Raw genomic sequence first — 17608 nt, 5'->3', positions numbered from 1 at the left:
AGTGGTGACACAAATCAGGGACATATCTTTCCGGGAGCCCCACCTTCACTGAGAGAAGGTGCTGGTTCCCAACCGCCGAAGTCATGAGAGAAGCTGAAACTCAGCTCGGGTGCTTTACACTGAGAAACTCGACACCCACCGCCTGTGAGCACTCCTCCTGCTCCCGGACGCCCAGTGGTTCAAGTGAGTCTGGTTACACTACACTCAGTCATCTCCATCTTGGGAGGGGTTCAAGAGGTGACCTCGTTCATCAAAAGTGTCACTTTTAAAAACACTTTAAAATTATTTATTGTTTTGTTGTTAATCCCCACCCAAGGATACCCTTCCATTGATATTTAGAGAATGGAAGGGAGGGGGAGAGACACATCAATTAGCATGTGCCCCAACCAGAGCTGGGGAGGAGCCTGCAACTAAGGTACCTGCCCTTGACCAGAATTAGGACCCCCCCCACCCCCTCAGTCTGCATGCTCTATCCACTGAGCCAAACTGGCCAGAGCAAAAGGTGTCATTTTTAAGTTAGGAAATTGAGTCCCGAATAACAAGCCAACAGCATGCAGCTGGTCAGTACTACTGATGGGCCTAACAGCCAGGTCTAATAATGCCCAATTCAGACACCTGAGAGAGCATGTTGGCCTAGAGCAGTGGTCGGCAAACTCATTAGTCAACAGAAAGGCAAACCACAGCTTGAGAACCGCATGTGGCTCGCGAGCTGCTGTTTGCAGACCACTGGCCTAGAGCTTCCTCCCTAGAACCCAGCCGCCTCCCTATCACTCAAGGCGACTGATTCCCCCGACCCTGTCCCCTTCTAATTAATGTGGACCCTCCTTTGGAGCTCCCCTCTGACCAGCCACCACTGAGAAGCGCCTTGCAGGTTGGACTCTGTGCTGGGTGTGCAGTCCGTTACACCCAGCACGAAGTAGAAGAGTCAGACATACAGCATATTGGCTAATAATTATTTTAGATGTCAGTTCATCTCATGATCCCTGAATTCTATTGCCACCGACATCAGAGGTCGTGATCCTTCTGGCAGTTGGAGCTCACGCTGTGTGGAAACGGGCAGCTCTAGAGAGCCGTCTCCAGGGAGAAGCCCGCTGGCCTCGGCCTTCACCGGTCCTTTCACCGAGCAGAGGGTCTGCAGTCACAAGGAGAAAGCAACCAGCCAGCCAGCACACCGACACCATCTCAGAAAGAAGACACAGGACGCAGCATGTCAAAATGTGTACATTTGTTTACTTGAAGCAACAGTCCAGGATTGAGAAGTACAAGTTTGTAAGGATGAGATTCGTGTCATGGCCCAGTACCAGCATCATGCACCAGCCCCCGGCGGTCAGAGCACTGCCCCGGCTTCACGGGGAATCGGTCAGCTGCAGTGGACACAGCGCCCTCTGCGGGTCAGCGGGAGGCTCTCTCCCGGCCAGCCCCGTTAGTGCCCGGCTTCTGGCTTACGGTTCAAACAGAAAAGGCAGCTTCTTTGCTCTGCAGGCAGCAGGGCATGAGGCACAGGAAGATGCTTCTAGCAAAGGGCACGGCCAAGTTCGGGCGCCACCCTGAAGGTTCGGCATAAAGACAGCCCGGGGCGGGGGGGGGGGGGGGGGGGGGTAGGGACGGTGCCTGTGGACTGTTGACTGGCCTGTCCATTAGGCTTGGGAAGCCCAAGTAAAGCTGACAAGAAAGGGGTTTTAAAAACCTCAGTACAAAAGATCCTCTAACACGTTTGGAACCAAATGATCTGTTCTTAAAAACACGGGACGAAGCTCACGAGGCTTTCCCTCCTCTCTACCACTAGGGGCGCTCATGCCACGGCCCGGGGACCCGCAGGCAGGAGGCCGGATGGAGAGCCTCCTCCGCAGAGAAAGGGGGAAAGAAAGACAGCGGGACATAAAGTGCTTCTTTAATGAAACAAATCCCAAAGGTGGACAGTCAGGCTCAAGTTGTGCAGTTCACAAGCATGGAGGAGACGGACAGACAGACAAAACGACGGCGTTCGGACGGCGCGCTAGCCCAGGACCAGGCTGGACTTGCCGCCGGGCGGGTTCCTCCGGGACGGCACCGGGGCCGGCGCCACGGGGCTGGGCACGGGCGCGGCGGGCACCGGCTTCTCCTCGCTCTGCCCCAGGCTGGCCTGCGAGTCCACGTCCACGTTTTCTACGGAGACAGAAGGAGAGGAGGCTAACAGCGATTCCGGCGAGTCTGAGGGAGCTAGGTCGGTGGCTTGTTTTTTAGAAAGACTCAAAACAAAACAAAACACAAAAAAAAACAAACAAAACAAAACAAAAAAAAAAGAGACTCAAAACACACCTGGAGACAGAGAGAAGCAAACCGCCGCCACCAACCCTGTCCCCACCACGCATATTGGACACCACTGAAAAGTTAGAATTTCTAAAAAAATAGTTTTTCTTAGTTCTTCCAAGACTAAACATTAGGAGTTCATGTTCCTAAAACCACTTGTACCAAGTCTTTATTTAGCCTCCTGAAATGGAGAAGTCCCAGGGAGAAGTGATCTGAGACCAGAAACACACCAAAGTCTCAGATACAAGCGCCCGCTGCTTGTCACGTGGCATTTGGTGCACGTGTGGGGCATTCTGCAGAAGGAACACAATCTGACACACATGTTCCACAGCACTGAGCTCCAGTGAAACTCTTAACAGGACGCTTTCCAGGGCGACAGCCCCCCGGTGAGCGGAAGCTTGGGGAGAAGGGGTCGGCTACCCTTCACTTCCTGTTGCTACTTCTTGTTACGCAAGAAACGGGATCACATGCATCCCCATCAAGGACCCAAGTCCCACAGTAAGTGTCCCTTACATAGCCTAAGAAAGTGCGTCCGGCTCTAACTGGTTTGGCTCAGTGGATAGAGTGTCGGTCTGTGGACTGAAGGGTCCCAGCTTCGATTCCGGTCAAGGGCATGTACCTTGGTTGCGGGCACATCCCCAGTAGGGGGTCTGCAGGAGGCAGCTGGTCGATGTTTCTCTCTCATCGATGTTTCTACCTCTCTATCTCTCTTCCTTCCTCTCTGTAAAAAAAAGAAAGAAAATATATTAATAAAAAAAAAAAGAAAGAAAATGTGTCCGATGTACCACAAATACAAAACCTCCAAAACCTACATTTTAAAAACAATTCAAAATAGATGCCAGGCGAGCGGTCTCGTTCCTGCTGCGAGGACACGGCTCCCGCTGCACAGATCTCCCAGAATTCTCCTCTGTGGGCCCAGAGGCTGATGGGAACTTCTAAAGGACACAAAACCACCCGCAGCTCCACGGGGCAATTCATCCCCACAGAGGGATTCTTAGCTAAATCACTCTCATTTCCACCCAGCTTCTGTCTTTTATTATTAACAAAATGTTCTCTTTCACAACAAGGTAACAGCATACCAAAAAAAAAAAAAAAAAGTTTAAATTAAAAAAAAAAGAGAAAATAGAGAAACGCGCATATGGAACTAAACAGCAGTGGGCCTTAATTTCCTCTTCCTTACACATTTCCAAAGTCCTCCCTGTGGCCACTCCTGTGTTTCACTGCTCAAAAGACAAAGGCAATTTCCCTTATAGCCAAACAAAACCTGTTTAGTTTAAGCTGAGCAGAATAGCGCGGCTCTGAAGTAAACTTGGCCACAGCATCGGGTTGACCTCCACTCCCCCAGGTGTGTCTGAAAGTATCAGGCCCCTTGTCATGTGATGACAAAGTAAAAGCAGCGATCAGGAACACAACACAATCAGGTGGCAAGAGGATGACATTGGGAGAAAAGAAGGAAGGACTTGCCATGCCACACAGTTCCGGGAGCGATTCACCTGAAGGATCTGTACCGGTCTGAGCCGGGCGGGGGGTGAATTACTCCGCAGGACAAAGGACTCACCCTCTCCTCACCTCCTCAGGGTTCTCACTCCCCAGGCTCCCCAATCCCTCATTATAGTCATCGGCCAAATTAGTGGGTCCAGATTGTGGCTACATAAGGTCTCAGTGCAGTCATTTCAGAATGACAAAAAGCGGTGAAATCGAAAAGCCTAGAAGATACTTTACCTGCAGAACAGTCTTCTCAAATGGGACAGATTGGACATGAACAAAAACAAACCCCTCCTCAGCCAGTGCAAAGGGGATGTGTCCCATGAGCATGCGCCCGGGCTATCCTCAGAGTTCGGAAGAGCTCCCCCGACTCAGGAGAAACACCGTGTGCCCCACCGCGTGGCTCAGTGGCTGAGCATGGACCTCTGGACCAGACCACGGTTCGATTCCCAGTCGGGGCACGTGCCTGGGTTGCGGGCTCGATCCCACTGTGGCGAGTGCAGGAGGCAGCCGAACAATGACTCTTATCATTGATATTTCTCTCTCTCCCTTCCTTCCTCTCTGAAAGCAATAGGAATTTTTTTTTTTTTAAATATATTTTATTGATTTTTTACAGAGAGGAAGGAAGAGAGAGAGTCAGAAACATCGATGAGAGAGAAACATCGACCAGCTGCCTCTTGCATACCCTCTACCGGGGATGTGCCCGCAACCAATGTACAATACATGCCCGTGACCAGAATCGAACCTGGGACCTTTCAGTCCCCAGACCGATGCTCTACCACTGAGCCGGTTTCGGCAAGGAGTATTTTTTTAAAAGAAGAAAAGAAGCCATGTTTGAGGACAGCAGTGGAATGGGGGCTTAGACCGCTGAGTCCCTGGGAGGCTGCCGCACAGCGCGTAGGGGAGGAAGAGGTCGTGAGGAAGCCATGTCCGCCCAGAGGGCCTGCGAGCTGCATTCCAGCGAGTCCATTTTTACCGCCGCTGCCTGGTGTGTGTCACCTCTGCCTCACACTTGTCAGGACTGCGCTGGCACCGGTTAAGGAAATGCCAATGAAGACTTCACAGATTAAAATAATTAAATGGCAATAGCTCATTTCCCCCGGGATGGAAACTTACATCTGCCCCGAAATCATCCTGTGTAAGATCACCTGGCTACCATTGTCTTGAAAAATAAGCACCTTAGTGCTTTTTATATATAAAAATTCAAACTCTGTAAGCTCAATGCCATGGGCCAAGTTTGAACTGCCAGAGCCATTTACTAAAAAGCTCTCATTAAGTCTAACAAATGCCAGCCTGAATAATGGACATGTTTGCAAAGGTTTGGGTTTTTTAATCCTTTCTCACACACGCCTGGCATTGCTCTCCCTGCTGGCCGTACCAGATGCGGCCGTGTTTGCTGACTTTCCTGTTTCATTTTGCTTCCCTCCACCCAGAGTATGCTGGCAAAGTCCCAATCTCTTTCCCAAGACATGATTTGAATAAAAATCCCAATCCATTCTGTCATTGATTTCAGAGAGGAAGGGAGAGAGAGAAACATCAATCGGTCATTCCAGTACATGCCCCAACCTGGGATAGAACCCGCAACCCAGGCCTGTGCCCCGACTGGGAATCAGCCTGCAACCTCTCAGTACGCGAGACCACTGAGCCACCGGCCAGGGCGCCGATCGATTCTAAAACCATTTACAGAACCGGAAATGTGGGCTTCGGAAGCACTCACCGTGGATGTCACCTTCTCCCTGGAAGAGAAAAGAGATTAAAATTTTACTCCGGATTTTAATTTTTGCAACATACAAACAAAGCAGTCACAGTTCAGAGAAGCTACTGTGTCTTTGAAACCAACCATTTTCATTCTGATGTGGTCAAGGTCAGGGTCAGGCTGCATCACAACAAGCAACCTTTATTCCACAGGAACAATGCTGGACAGATTGCCCCGGGGCCAGTAACACTCCCAAAACTTAATGTCTCTCCAATATCACCCAATAGATTAAAAATAATTTTTACAAAAATCTTAACATCTACAACGATGTCCTATCTCAATTCGCGTTTCAGAGGCTCTTTTATCAGACGGGACACTGGTGAGTCTGTCCTCTCATCCCCCCTTTCTGCTGACCGAGGGGTTGGCAGGCATCTAACAGTTCCAAAGCCCCTTCCGCGGGCCTCCCACACGTGGGTGGCTGGTGCCTCCGTGTGCTCTGAAATCCCTTCTGGGGGGCGGGGGGGACTCGGCTGGGGGCTCTGGGGCGGTGCCATCGTCCTTGAGTTCCGCTCACAACTGGACTCTTAACGTTTGCCAACAATTTAAACAGCCCTTGAACGCGGAGATAGCGCCTATCTGAGACACCCAGGAAGTGAGTGTGGGGTGATCCACAGTCCTGAAAATCACACGGAGGGGAGACCAATCCCGACGGCCGAAGAGACCTCCGAACAGCAAGGTCACGCTTGTTCACCTTCTGACTTCCCTCCTTAGCTGTCCACCATCCATCACCAACCCGCCCGTCCCTCTCCCAGCAGCCTCCCTGGGACTCCAGGGAAGGACTGAAGCTCTTCGTAGGACAGGGGACCCGCTTTCTGAACAGAAACGTCCTCCGAGCCTGGCCTCGCCCCGCTCACACTGACCTTCAGGCCCAGGCAGTCTCCCGCGCTGGCTTCCACGGAGCCCCTCCTCTGGGGCCCGGCCGGCTCCGGGTCCGGGTCTTCTCTGCCCCCGCTGGGCTTGGCCCCTGGACCAAAGACACTTTCCTGAGGAGCGGAACGGGGAGGCCTAGGCAAACCCTTCTGAGCGAGCGTGAGGCTTGGCCCTCGTCTACGGTGACCAGCCATCCCGATTTCTAACAGTTTGTCCCGCGTCCCAAACACCGCGGGACAAATTGCTAAAAATCGGGACGTCTGCCAAAACCGGTTTGGCTCAGTGGTAGAGCGGAGTCCCATCTCTATAAAAAATCAATAAAACATATGTTTTTTTAAAAATCGGGACTGGTCACCTTATCCTAGTCTTTCCCCAGTGAGGAGTTCCAGGGGCTGTGTATCCTGTAAGGTATAAGCCAGACCTGGCTCCCAGCTGTGCTCTCACGCTGGGCCCTCCCCTGACCGGCCACGGGTCCGAGGCCACACCTGCCGCCTTGGCCCACGAAGGGGGGTTCTCCTCGGGGGTCCCAAAGATGCTGGAGGCCATCTTGTTCTTCCTCACGGGCTGCTCCGTGGGCTCGTCGAAGCCTAATGAGAAGTTGGACCCGCCACCCGGAGGCCGCAAAACCCTAGGAAAAATGGAAAAAAGCAGAAATGTCATGTCAAGCCACACTAACACATCTCTTGGCAAAAGCGTGGTCAGGCACCTTTCCCCCTTGTCCAGTCATTCCCTTCCCTCCCACAAAAGAAAGTTGCTAAGGGGCCCAGGAACTGATTCCCTGGGGTATAAATTCCACACCGGTGTTAAGAACAAAAGGGCAGCGTTATAATACCTGTGGGAAGGCTGTCTGTCACACAGCAGCCCGAAGTCATCACCAACAACAGCCTGGCTGCGGCTCCTTTTAGGGAGGGCAGGGACCTAAGGGACCTGCCTCCGGGCTTAGCTGGATGTACAGGGTGCGGCGGAAGTGGGTGTACAAGGGTGAGGATGCAAAACAGCTTATTCTTATACTGTATTATTATTTATTAATTCTTGTATTATTTCCCATTCCAACTGTAAACCTACTTTTGCCCTACCCTATATGTGCAAAGTTTAGCAGCACATCTTGTTACTTATTTTTTCCATTTTCATTTTCAACAAAATAAAAAATGGAAGAATATACACATTATAAGAATAGACATATTCCAGACCAGTTGAGAAGGCCAAGCAAAGGTAATAATGAAGCGTCTCTCCTGTCTCAACATCACAGATGAGCGCCGTTTATATCCTTGGACCTCACTGCTGTCACTGGTGAACACACGCGACTAGCCACAGGGAGAGTCAATAAGAGGCGTACGTGTAAGATCCAGGCATGTTCTGTGCGCACGCACCTGCGGGCACCACCTGCAGGTTTTTGTCCAACAACGAATATCCAATAGTAGGCGGCTAGATAGCAAAGTCTGTCCATCCAACAGAAAGCCATACACATTACAGTGGATACAAAAAGTTACCCACAACCCAGGGAATAAAAAGGTTAGAGAACAAATATAAACCCAATTACATCCTATATAACATCCTATATAATAAAAGACTAATATGCAAATCGACCAGAGGAACTACGGGTCGCTATGACACGCACTGACCACCAGGGGGCAGACACTCACCGCAGGAGCTGCCCCTCAGCCATTAGCCCAGAGCCGGGCGGGCTCCTGCCCCCTTGGCTGTAGGGGACACCCTGGCCTCAGCTCCTTACACTACCCCTTCCTGCCCAGGGGCATGATCTCCTGCCCTGTCCTGTGTCCTTCCCCACCAGGCTCCCCGTGCTTAGTCCTGCTGCCCACAAGCCAGAGGCAAGGTCTGGGTAGGCCGAGGCAGAACTGAAGGAAACCAGACAAACCTCGCCAACTCCTCTCGGCACCGCCTCTTCACCAAGCCAGTCAGGCCACTTTCCTCACTGCTCCCCACACAGTTCGGCTTATCTCCATCTCATACTTTCTCCTACCTAGAGGCCTCTCCACCCTTCCCTCAGTGACTTTTTATTTTATTTTATTTTTAGAGAGAGAGGAAGGGAGAGGGATAGAGACAGAAACCTCTATGGCTGCCTCCTGTAGGCCCCCAATTGGGGATCGAGCCCCCAACCCAGGCATGTGTCCTGACTGGAATGGAACCATGACCTCTGGGTTCCTGGGCCTATGCTAACCACTGAGCAACACTGGCCAGGCCCCCTCAGTGACTCTTAAACCTTCACCTCCTCTGTGCTCTCAAAGAGTAACAGGTGGAACCTGAGTAAAAATACCGGAGATCCTGTGTGTGAAAGGGCCAGACAGGAGGGATTTTTGGCTGGCAGGTCGGGCAGTCTGGCACAGCTACAGGCCTTTGTCACATGGCACAGAGCAGCGCAGACAACATGAGAATGAATGAGTGTGGCTGCGCGCCAATAAACCTTCACTTACAGATCCAGAAACTCGATTTTCATGTCATTTTCACAAGTCATCAACTATTCTTCTTGCTTTTTTTCTTTTCCCCCCCACAATCACTTATAAATGTCAAGATCCGAGGCCAGCTGGGTTTGGCCCTCAGGTGGTAATTTGCTGGGCTCTGCTCTATCAGCGATTGCAGCTGGTGTCCCGGCAAGAATTTTTAAAATAATCAATACCTGAGTATTCAGTCAGGGCCCTGACCTCTTCCCCCTTAGACTGCCAAACAAAAAATAACAACCAACACAACAATAGCCATCCGGTATGAATGAATCAAAAATATATCTTTACCAAAACCGGTTTGGCTCAGTGGATAGAGCATCGGTCTGCGGACTGAAAGATCCCAGGTTCGATTCCAGTCAAGGGCATGTACATTGGTTGTGGGCACATCCCCGGTAGGGGGTGTGCAGGAGGCAGCTGGTCGATGTTTCTCTCTCATCGATGTTTCTAGCACTCTATCCCTCTCCTTTCCTCTCTGTAAAAAATCACTAAAATACATTAAAAAAAGAAAAGTATATCTTTTTTCAATCCAGTTCAACAGCCTCTTTTTTGTGTGTGCCCTGATCAGGAATCAAAACTGTCACGTTGGCATATTGTATCGGGACCACACTCCCACCAAGTGAACTACCAGCCGGATCCAGCCTCATTTTTAAAGGAGCCAAGTCAGGCCCTGAGAAGTTCCAAATAAATTGCCCACATTCGTTAACTGACACGGATGGGACCGAAACCCAGATCCCCAGCTCCTGCCATTGGTACAGGGAACCACACAAGGCCATTTTTCTCTTTACACCACACACCCACACGGTTGGTACTCTGATTAGTTTTCTTGCTTCCTAATCTTAAACTGTCTTATAATTCTTATGTAGGTCCTCTAGTGTCCTATCCTGAATCTATTATTTGTGTCTGTCCATAGTAAAATTCAGTACCCAATTTACATGAAATAAAAAGCCTATACAATAAAAGGCTAATATGCAAATTGACCCCTGGGGAGTTCGACCTGGAGTTGGATAGCTCGGGAGTTGGATAGCTCGCTATGACATATGCTGACCACTAGGGGGCGGGGCAGAATATGGCAGGTGACCAGCAGCAGTGGCGGAGGAAGGAGGAGGCAAGGAGCCTGATCACTGGCCAGGCCCAGGGACCCTACCCATGCACGAATTTTGTGCACAGAGCCTCTAGTGCCATTGCCTTTCCCTTGGGGTGGGGTGGGGTGAGAGATCTCATTAACATGTCAAACATTTAAAACCTCACTGGTTTGTGGTTTTTTTAAAAAAAATATCCACTTAAATTATGTGTGTTCAGGCATACATTTTATAAAGATGATCATTTTAGTTTGGTAATAATTAAAGGTAGAAATTCTTAATAAGCTTTTCTCTCATGTTAAAGTTTGAAGTGACTAGGTTTTCAACATTTGTACCCCAAAAGCTAACTTGCTTCATTGTCCTAGAGAGGAGTGAATTTTTTTCCCTTGCCATCATAATTAAATCCTTATGAATTATTAGCCAGATGAAAATCTTCAGAACCCTAATGGGCTGGGAAATATTTTTTGGCCTTAAAAAAAAAAAAAAAAGACACTAGTACCCAAACACCAGGTTAAAAAAAAAAAAAAAAATCAAAGCCCTGACCATTTCAACTTTTTAAAGGGCCCCGTTCCTGCTGGAACAGCAGGTAGCACCTACTCCGATGACGTCAGTGTTGTGGGCCCATTTGTAACAGCCAGACATCCCCAAACAAAGGATTTGGATCATAAGACGGAAATTATATCCATTTTACTTCTTCAGGCCCCACTACTCCTTCTGGGCGACACACATGGTAACTAAATCAGGATTACGTATTTGAGACTCAACAAAAACGTCTCCACGCACAGATAGCAACGTTTTAAGCATTACTTTTCCTTTCTTCTCTCTTAAAAGCCTAGGCTTCCCATAGGATCTCTGCAGACCATTCCTAAGGAGACCGGGAGGATGATCCCGGAGGAAAGAAGTTTAGGCGCTTTGGCGGAGAGGATGGAAGAAGGAAAGGCAGGAAGTAAATAAAAGGACAATGCTCCGGTCCCGGGATCGCAATCCCCGGGGGAAACTGATGACAAAAGGCGAACTAAAACACCTACTGTGCACAACCAAAGCTCGTTTCCGTCTGACATTGCAAGTATGCATACCAAAAAGCCAGCGTGAGGGCTCATGGACCAGGTTACCGAGATTCTTCCCTAAGCTCCAAACCCAACTCCACCCCAAAGGGTAAAACCTCCGATCTTTCTGCACATTGGCCATTCCAACCACCGCCGTCGGACCCGCAGGAAGTTGACCCCGTGGCACAAACGGGAAACCCAGGGTTCAATCTGCTCCAGGGTCCATCCGCTGAGAAAAATGATCTCACTGGGAGGATGACAACAGAGGAGGGAGTGACCCTCGCCGGTGTGCTACCCACGCCCCCCATCCTCCCGGGAACCACTCCTTTAGTTTTTAAAAACCTGTCCCGCTGTGTCCACGCGGCGAGAGGGAAAGGAGCGGATCACAAAGGAGCGGCATCTCCAGAGCTCCCTCCTGAGACTCAGGCCGAGGCCTGCTTTTGTCCCCAAGTCCCCCAGCCCGGGGACACCGCTCTGGCCCGGCTGTCTCCTCGGCCCCACAAAATGGCTCCCTTTGTGCCACTGGCCCAGGACCCCTAGGCTGGCCGCCCAGGACGGCAGGTCGCCACCGATGAGGAGCAGGCGCCCGGCGAGAGTGGAGCCTGGAGCCAGGACCCCGGGGCGGCCCGCATCCCACCTCGGAGCGCAGCCCAGACAATGTGGGCAGGTCCCCCGGACCCGAACCCCGCCCCAAGTTACAGCGCTGGGCACAGGGTCCCGGGGCCACCCCGGCGCCCCCTCCCCAAACGCCGTGGCCGAGGGCCGGGCTCCCCGGTGGGAACCGTACGCGGAAGAGACAATGGACGCCTCCCGCCGGCCCCGCCCAAGAACAGGAAGCCTCCTCCGGCCGGGAACGGGGCCGGCGGTGAACTCATCTCACAAACGTCAAAGCGGTGGGAGGCCGAGCCCGGGTCCGGAGGCTGGGACACCGGGCCCCGCTCGGCCCGGCACACGCCCTCTCCCGCTCGGGGCGGGCGCGGGCGGGGAGGGCGCGGGCTTTCCTTTGTTAGCGGAGGGGAGGCACTTGGCAGGGCGGCTGGCGGCCGGGTCCTGGGGAGGAAGGAGCTGGGGGTCGCGATGACCCCCCTGCCTGACCACCGAGGCCACCCGCCGGGCCGGCCCCCGCGGGGGGAGCCCGCCAGCCCCGCTCGCCGCGGCCGCGGAGTCGGACCGCCCCGCCGATCGCCCCGCCGCCACCTGCCCCGGGCCAGTGACAGGAGCGCGTGGCCCGGGGCGAGACAATGGGGCCTGGACAGACGCCCCGTAAGCTGTGCGGGCGCCCGGAGGCTCAGACACCGCCCCGGGGTCGGGCTGGCCGCGCTGAAAGGGGAGCGCGCGAACCCCCCCCCCCCCCCGGTGCGCCGCAACTTACGGCCCGCGGCGCCCTGAGGGCGAGCCCGGCCCCGGCCCCGCTCCCGGGGAGGAAGGAATGAATGGGAGGGAGGAGAGGCAGTCGGGCGGGGCAGCGTGCGGGGCTCGCGGGGAGACACAAAGGCGGGACTGGCCGCGGAGCCCCGCCGCCTGGCCGGACGCAAGCGCGGCGCCCCGGGCACGTTACCGCCAACGACCCGCAACCCGGCCCGCGTGGCCCCGCTGGAGCGGCCCTCCTGCCCCCGGGCCCCGCGTGGCGCCGCCCCGCCGCCTCACCTGGAGCTGTTCCTGCTGTTGGGGTCGACGCCCTTGAAGGTGGTGGTGGTCGTCATGCCGCCGAGGAGCGGGACGGGCTGGCGCGGTGGCAGAGCGCGGAAAGGACCGGCCGAGGGGCGCAGAGGAGCTCCCGCCCGCGGACTGCGACCGCCGCACAAGCCTCCGCCGCCGCCTGTTTGGCCGGCGACCGCTTTTATACGGCCCGTAAGCCCCGCCCCCGCCCTGCCGGCATTGGCCGATTCAAACAGCTCTCTGCCCACCGATTGGCTCCCCGGAGTGCCAAGCACCGTGCTGCCTCACGATGGGCTGTGGTGGTCCAGGCTCAGCCTAAACCCGCCCGCTTCCTGGTCAGGGAGGGTCTGGAGACCCGCCCCCTCCCCCACCCGCAAATCTCGGAGATGATTGGACAAAGGGCACTCCGGCCCCATGCTTCCCACAGCAATGCCCGCTGTCACTTCAAAGTTACCTGACAAAGGGGAAAGCTCGCTCCGGGGCAGTTGGGACCCACAGTGCAGGGCAGATTTGTGGTTCCCATACACTTGTGGTGGGCAAGTTAGGGCATGTTCCTTAAGGGATGGAAATACTACTCTACAGTGACATTGATTACTTACCGTGTGTCTCCTGTGGAAACCTGACAGTCCCAAGGCTGCAACCTGGAGTCGGCAACAGAAAGCACGCCAAGATGATCCCTTTTAAAACGGCTGGAAATTCTTTACATTTTCATGTTAATAGTTAGCTGTCATGGGCGGTGCATGCACTAGCCCAGAATTACAGTCGTTCTGATTTGAAGGCCTGTTGTAAGGCTGTTAATGCCTGGTGGCTGGGAATGCCACATCCTTTGCTGTGGAGACTATTCCAGAGCTCTGCAGCTGTTATACCCTTAAGTCATGCCTCTCCCACCTGTCCGAGTAAGTCTATCCCTGCAACAAATGCAGACACACTTGGAGGGCTCGGGAATGACAGCTTACAAAAACATAACAGGAACGCATGCAGATCTTTGTCAGTATTTCCATCACATTGAACTACTTTCCTCCTTCCATAACCTCCTCCTTCCAGTCAGCTAGAAGTTTATACTATTGGTTAACTGCTCTTCTGGGCTTTCAAAAAAAGCCAGAGATAAGTTCTTCTCTTCTAGAAGGCATGGATTTATGTGCTTACCACAAAAACTTGAAGCACATCACTTGTTTGGATTAAAATCTTTCCATTCTTAAAGGCTGGGCCTAAACTTCCAAAACTTTAATAATAATAAAAGCTAAAAAACAAAAAATCACCTTCAAACCCATCTAGCCAGTGAGCATGCAAGCCCTCCTCAAAAATCATGTAATTACTGCCCTGGCTGTGGTTCAATTGGTTGAGATGGTTACATGTTCCATCCCAGGTCAGGGCAGAGCAGGAGGCAGCTAATAGATGGATGTTTCTCACATCAATGTTTCTCTCTCTCCCTAACAAAATAAGAATTGCGTAAGTACAGACTAGGAGTTAGAGTATGGTGGTTGCTGGCTCAGGCTCTCATGGGAGAAATCTGGGTTTTAATCTCAACTTTTCTGAGCACATTTCCTCATTCATAAAATAAGGATTAAATAGTATCTGGATTCCACAGAGCTGAGGACTGAATTAAGTAATAATGTAAACTGTAAACTGCTTGGCCTGACATATAAGTCATCAAAGTGATGGCCATTTTTATTTACTTACTTGGAAAATAATCACATACTTTCTAACAATCTGAAGTATTTTGTATGTGAAATGAGGGGTTTGTACCTGACTCTTTAGGGTCCCTCTTAACCTACATTTTTGAACTTGTACTTGCCTGCCTTCCTCCATCCCCTGTAGTCCAGTAGAAGACAGGTTGCTGTGGTAACCCAGCCCTGGGCTAGAAATCAAAAAGCCTAGGTTCTGGGTCTGCTCGTCTCCATATAACACTTCCAAGTACACTGATACTCTCAGACCCAGTTTCATCTATAGAATGGGGTTAAGAATTTTAAGAATGTTGTGCTTAATCAACGAAAGCTTTCTCAGAGGTGCCTCACACTGGCTACACATCAGAATAACCTATGAGCTTCTAAGAAATACAAATGAATGCTAGGCCCCATCCAACGCCAACTAAACTGAAATTTCTGGGTGTCAGATTCAGTCATGGATATCTTTGAGAAGTTAAACAGGTAATTCTCACCTATAGCTTGGGCTGAGAACCTCTGCTTCAAGGATAAAACATGAATCCTTTTAATCTCTGATTTATTAAGAAGAGTAAATTTAGTAAAACAGACATCAGATTAGGGCCATTTTAGGCAGGCCTGTTTGGCAGTCTACCTACCTTTTTGTACAACCCCAGGGTCCCAATTTTAAAATCACTGCCATAAATAAGTAAATAAAACCACTGCCCTAGATGTGCATGTCCATTTTCACCTACTTTTAAAATACAGTAAAGGGGAGAAGAACGAACAGTTACTCACACGCTTTATAACTTTTCATGTCTTTTAACAGTTAAGTACTCTTAAATTTACCTTAGTCCCATGCTGCCACTCCCTTACTATATTCAAAGTTCTAGTCATCCATTTGTAATTCAGTTCAGAAAGGTTAGTAAGTCAGCTTACCTAACAGGTTTGAGTAAACCCAACGTTCTCCTCAGAACACAATCTATTGTTCTGAACCAGGTGGCAAGAAATCTAGTATTTAAAACACGTCAGAAAAGTGTTTGAAGCCCTAATAATTTTCCTTTAATATGGACAGGAATGCCATTGGTTTTTAATTTTGCTACTGGGTACCTGGAGAGCTTTATTCAAGAATGCAATGCACAACCTACTCAAAATAACATGCAAGTTTTTTCTCACCACTTGTGCCTCACCACTGTAGCTAAGGTCATAACTAAAAACAAAAACATGCACTAACACAGCAACTCTCAAGCACATGTTTTTACCTTGAATGTTATCAGCTTTCCCACTACCATTGCAATGAATCGCCCGGCAGTCCAACCTGCCCCGATTTATTCCACAATGCCAGAGGGAGGGGACGATACTCTCCCTAGATTCTGAAACTGGGTTTGAACCAAGCTCTCTGATCAGTGCATTTCACTGACATCGATACACACGTATTAGGGGAACCATGTGAAACCACAGATATTTGACTATTTTAGACCTACAAGAATAGCAACTGCTTAAGTTCAACCACAGTTTAATACATACTCTTTACTATTTTCTACCCTTCTGTTTCACTATTTAAAAACAAATCCTGGTCACGTGCTTTTGAATTTAGTTTAGTGACTGAATTAATGGCCCACTGACGAGTATTTCTAACAAGCTTTATTTCTCAGCCTCAACATTGCAGTATACTTCATACGCATATCACTTATGTATGACTTAAACCACACATATTTACACATAAGTTCTGCATCCATCACTCTTAAAGCCAAATTTAGTATGCATCTGTCCATTCTTTTCTTAGCCATATCCTCACCAAAAAAAGGAGGGTGGCAGCCCACCGACACAGCCTAAGTTCTCTTAAAACTCATTTGCCAAAAAAAAAAAAAAAAAAAAAAAAAAAAACTCATTTGCCATTACACAAATGTGTGAAGAGGTCTCAAATAATGGAAAATGGCTGTCATGTACTTGCCTTCTCTTTACTCAAAGGTAAACGAAATGGTACATATACTCTACTAAGGTCTGACATACACCCCTCAGGTCCTTTTTAATCACTGAATTATAGAGGGAAAACATAATTCATATTTCCCGATTTCTTCCTCTTTTCAGACTAAGAGCTGAGTAAAACACAATCATGTAGTTTAAGTTTGTCCTCTATACTCAATTCCATGTTATTTCTCTATTTAATAAAACAAACAAAAATGTCCCTGACCCATCTGTCCCGCTCTCCTAAAATGAATTCACCTCCTTAGCAAAAATAGCTAAAAGCCCAGCAGGTGTGGCTCAGTGGTTGAGTGTTAACCTATGAACCAGGAGGTCAGTTTCTCAGGGGAGGGCACATGCCCAGGTTTCGGGCTCGACCCCCAGTGAGGAGCGTGCAGGAGGGAGATGATCAATGATTTTCTCTCTCTCTTCCTCCTTTTCTAAAGTCAGTATGTCCTCAGGTGAGGATTAAAAAATTATCCTGAGGAATATTTTTCCTTCAAGACTCACTAGGGCACTATTTAGTATTAAGCATTTATTAAAAAACCTAATGAAACAAGAGACAAAGATCATATTCAGTGGTGTGTGTTTTTTAATAAATAGAAAGTTCTTGGCCAGGACTCTGATTTCTCATTTACAGTAAGTGCAGGCCATCTGGTAGATTTAGGTATTCAGCTGAAGCCTCAGCATCTGTGGTAGAGCCTTACTTCACACTGGATATAACAACTTATTTTAATCCTTGCCCAAGGATGTTTTTATTGATTTTTAGAGAGAGGAAGGGAAACATCAATGCCAGAGAAACATCAATTAGTTGCCTCCAGCCCCAACCCGAATTGAACCCGAAATCTAGGTAGCCCTGACTGGGAATTGAATCTGCAACCTTTTGGTTTATGGAACGAAGCTCCAAGCAACTGAGCCACCCAGCCAGGGCTGAATAATAACTTTAATTTAGAGTTCAGTATGTGGGAGGCATTTTCTAGCTAAAACATATCTCATTTAATCTTCACCATAAGGTGATTAACTCAGGAGTTGTAAGGATGCCTCCCAGAATTGCTTCTCAATTCCACATGCTTTGGAAATACATTTCTGGGGGTATTCTTTTAAAGCTCACCCAGTCTGGAGGGGCAATGGTAAGATATGTACACAGATAATAATTTTTTTTAAAAAACTAAAATTTTAAAAATAAAAAATAAAAGCTCACCCAGTCATTCTAATGAAAAACCAGGATGCAGAATCACTGTTAGTCATATTTAAAAGCAGCAGCAACCTAACTCAAAAATAACCCTCAGCAGCACAGGTGGCCCTCTCCAATATACTATACACCACACCCCAAAACCCCCTCCCCTAGCCACATACACAC

General features: G+C 50.0%; 1 protein-coding gene across 1 annotated transcript; it reads right to left on the bottom strand.

The window, feature by feature from the left end:
- Positions 1 to 1210: 1210 nt before the first annotated feature.
- On the bottom strand, positions 1211 to 12804 carry JPT1 (Jupiter microtubule associated homolog 1). Its single transcript, XM_084861625.1, has 5 exons — positions 12632 to 12804; positions 6886 to 7028; positions 6391 to 6494; positions 5492 to 5510; positions 1211 to 2145 (listed from the first exon to the last, which is right to left on the bottom strand). Exons 1-5 carry the CDS (start codon positions 12685 to 12687, stop codon positions 1997 to 1999), a joined length of 471 nt encoding a protein of 156 aa, XP_084717751.1. The 5' UTR covers positions 12688 to 12804; the 3' UTR covers positions 1211 to 1996.
- Positions 12805 to 17608: the final 4804 nt, after the last annotated feature.

This window comes from Pipistrellus hanaki, assembly GCF_964339955.1.
Source record: "Pipistrellus hanaki genome assembly, chromosome: 16".
Lineage (NCBI taxonomy): Eukaryota > Metazoa > Chordata > Mammalia > Chiroptera > Vespertilionidae > Pipistrellus > Pipistrellus hanaki.
Note: the sequence above shows the minus strand (reverse complement) of the source record. Positions and strands in the feature narration are given on the sequence as shown.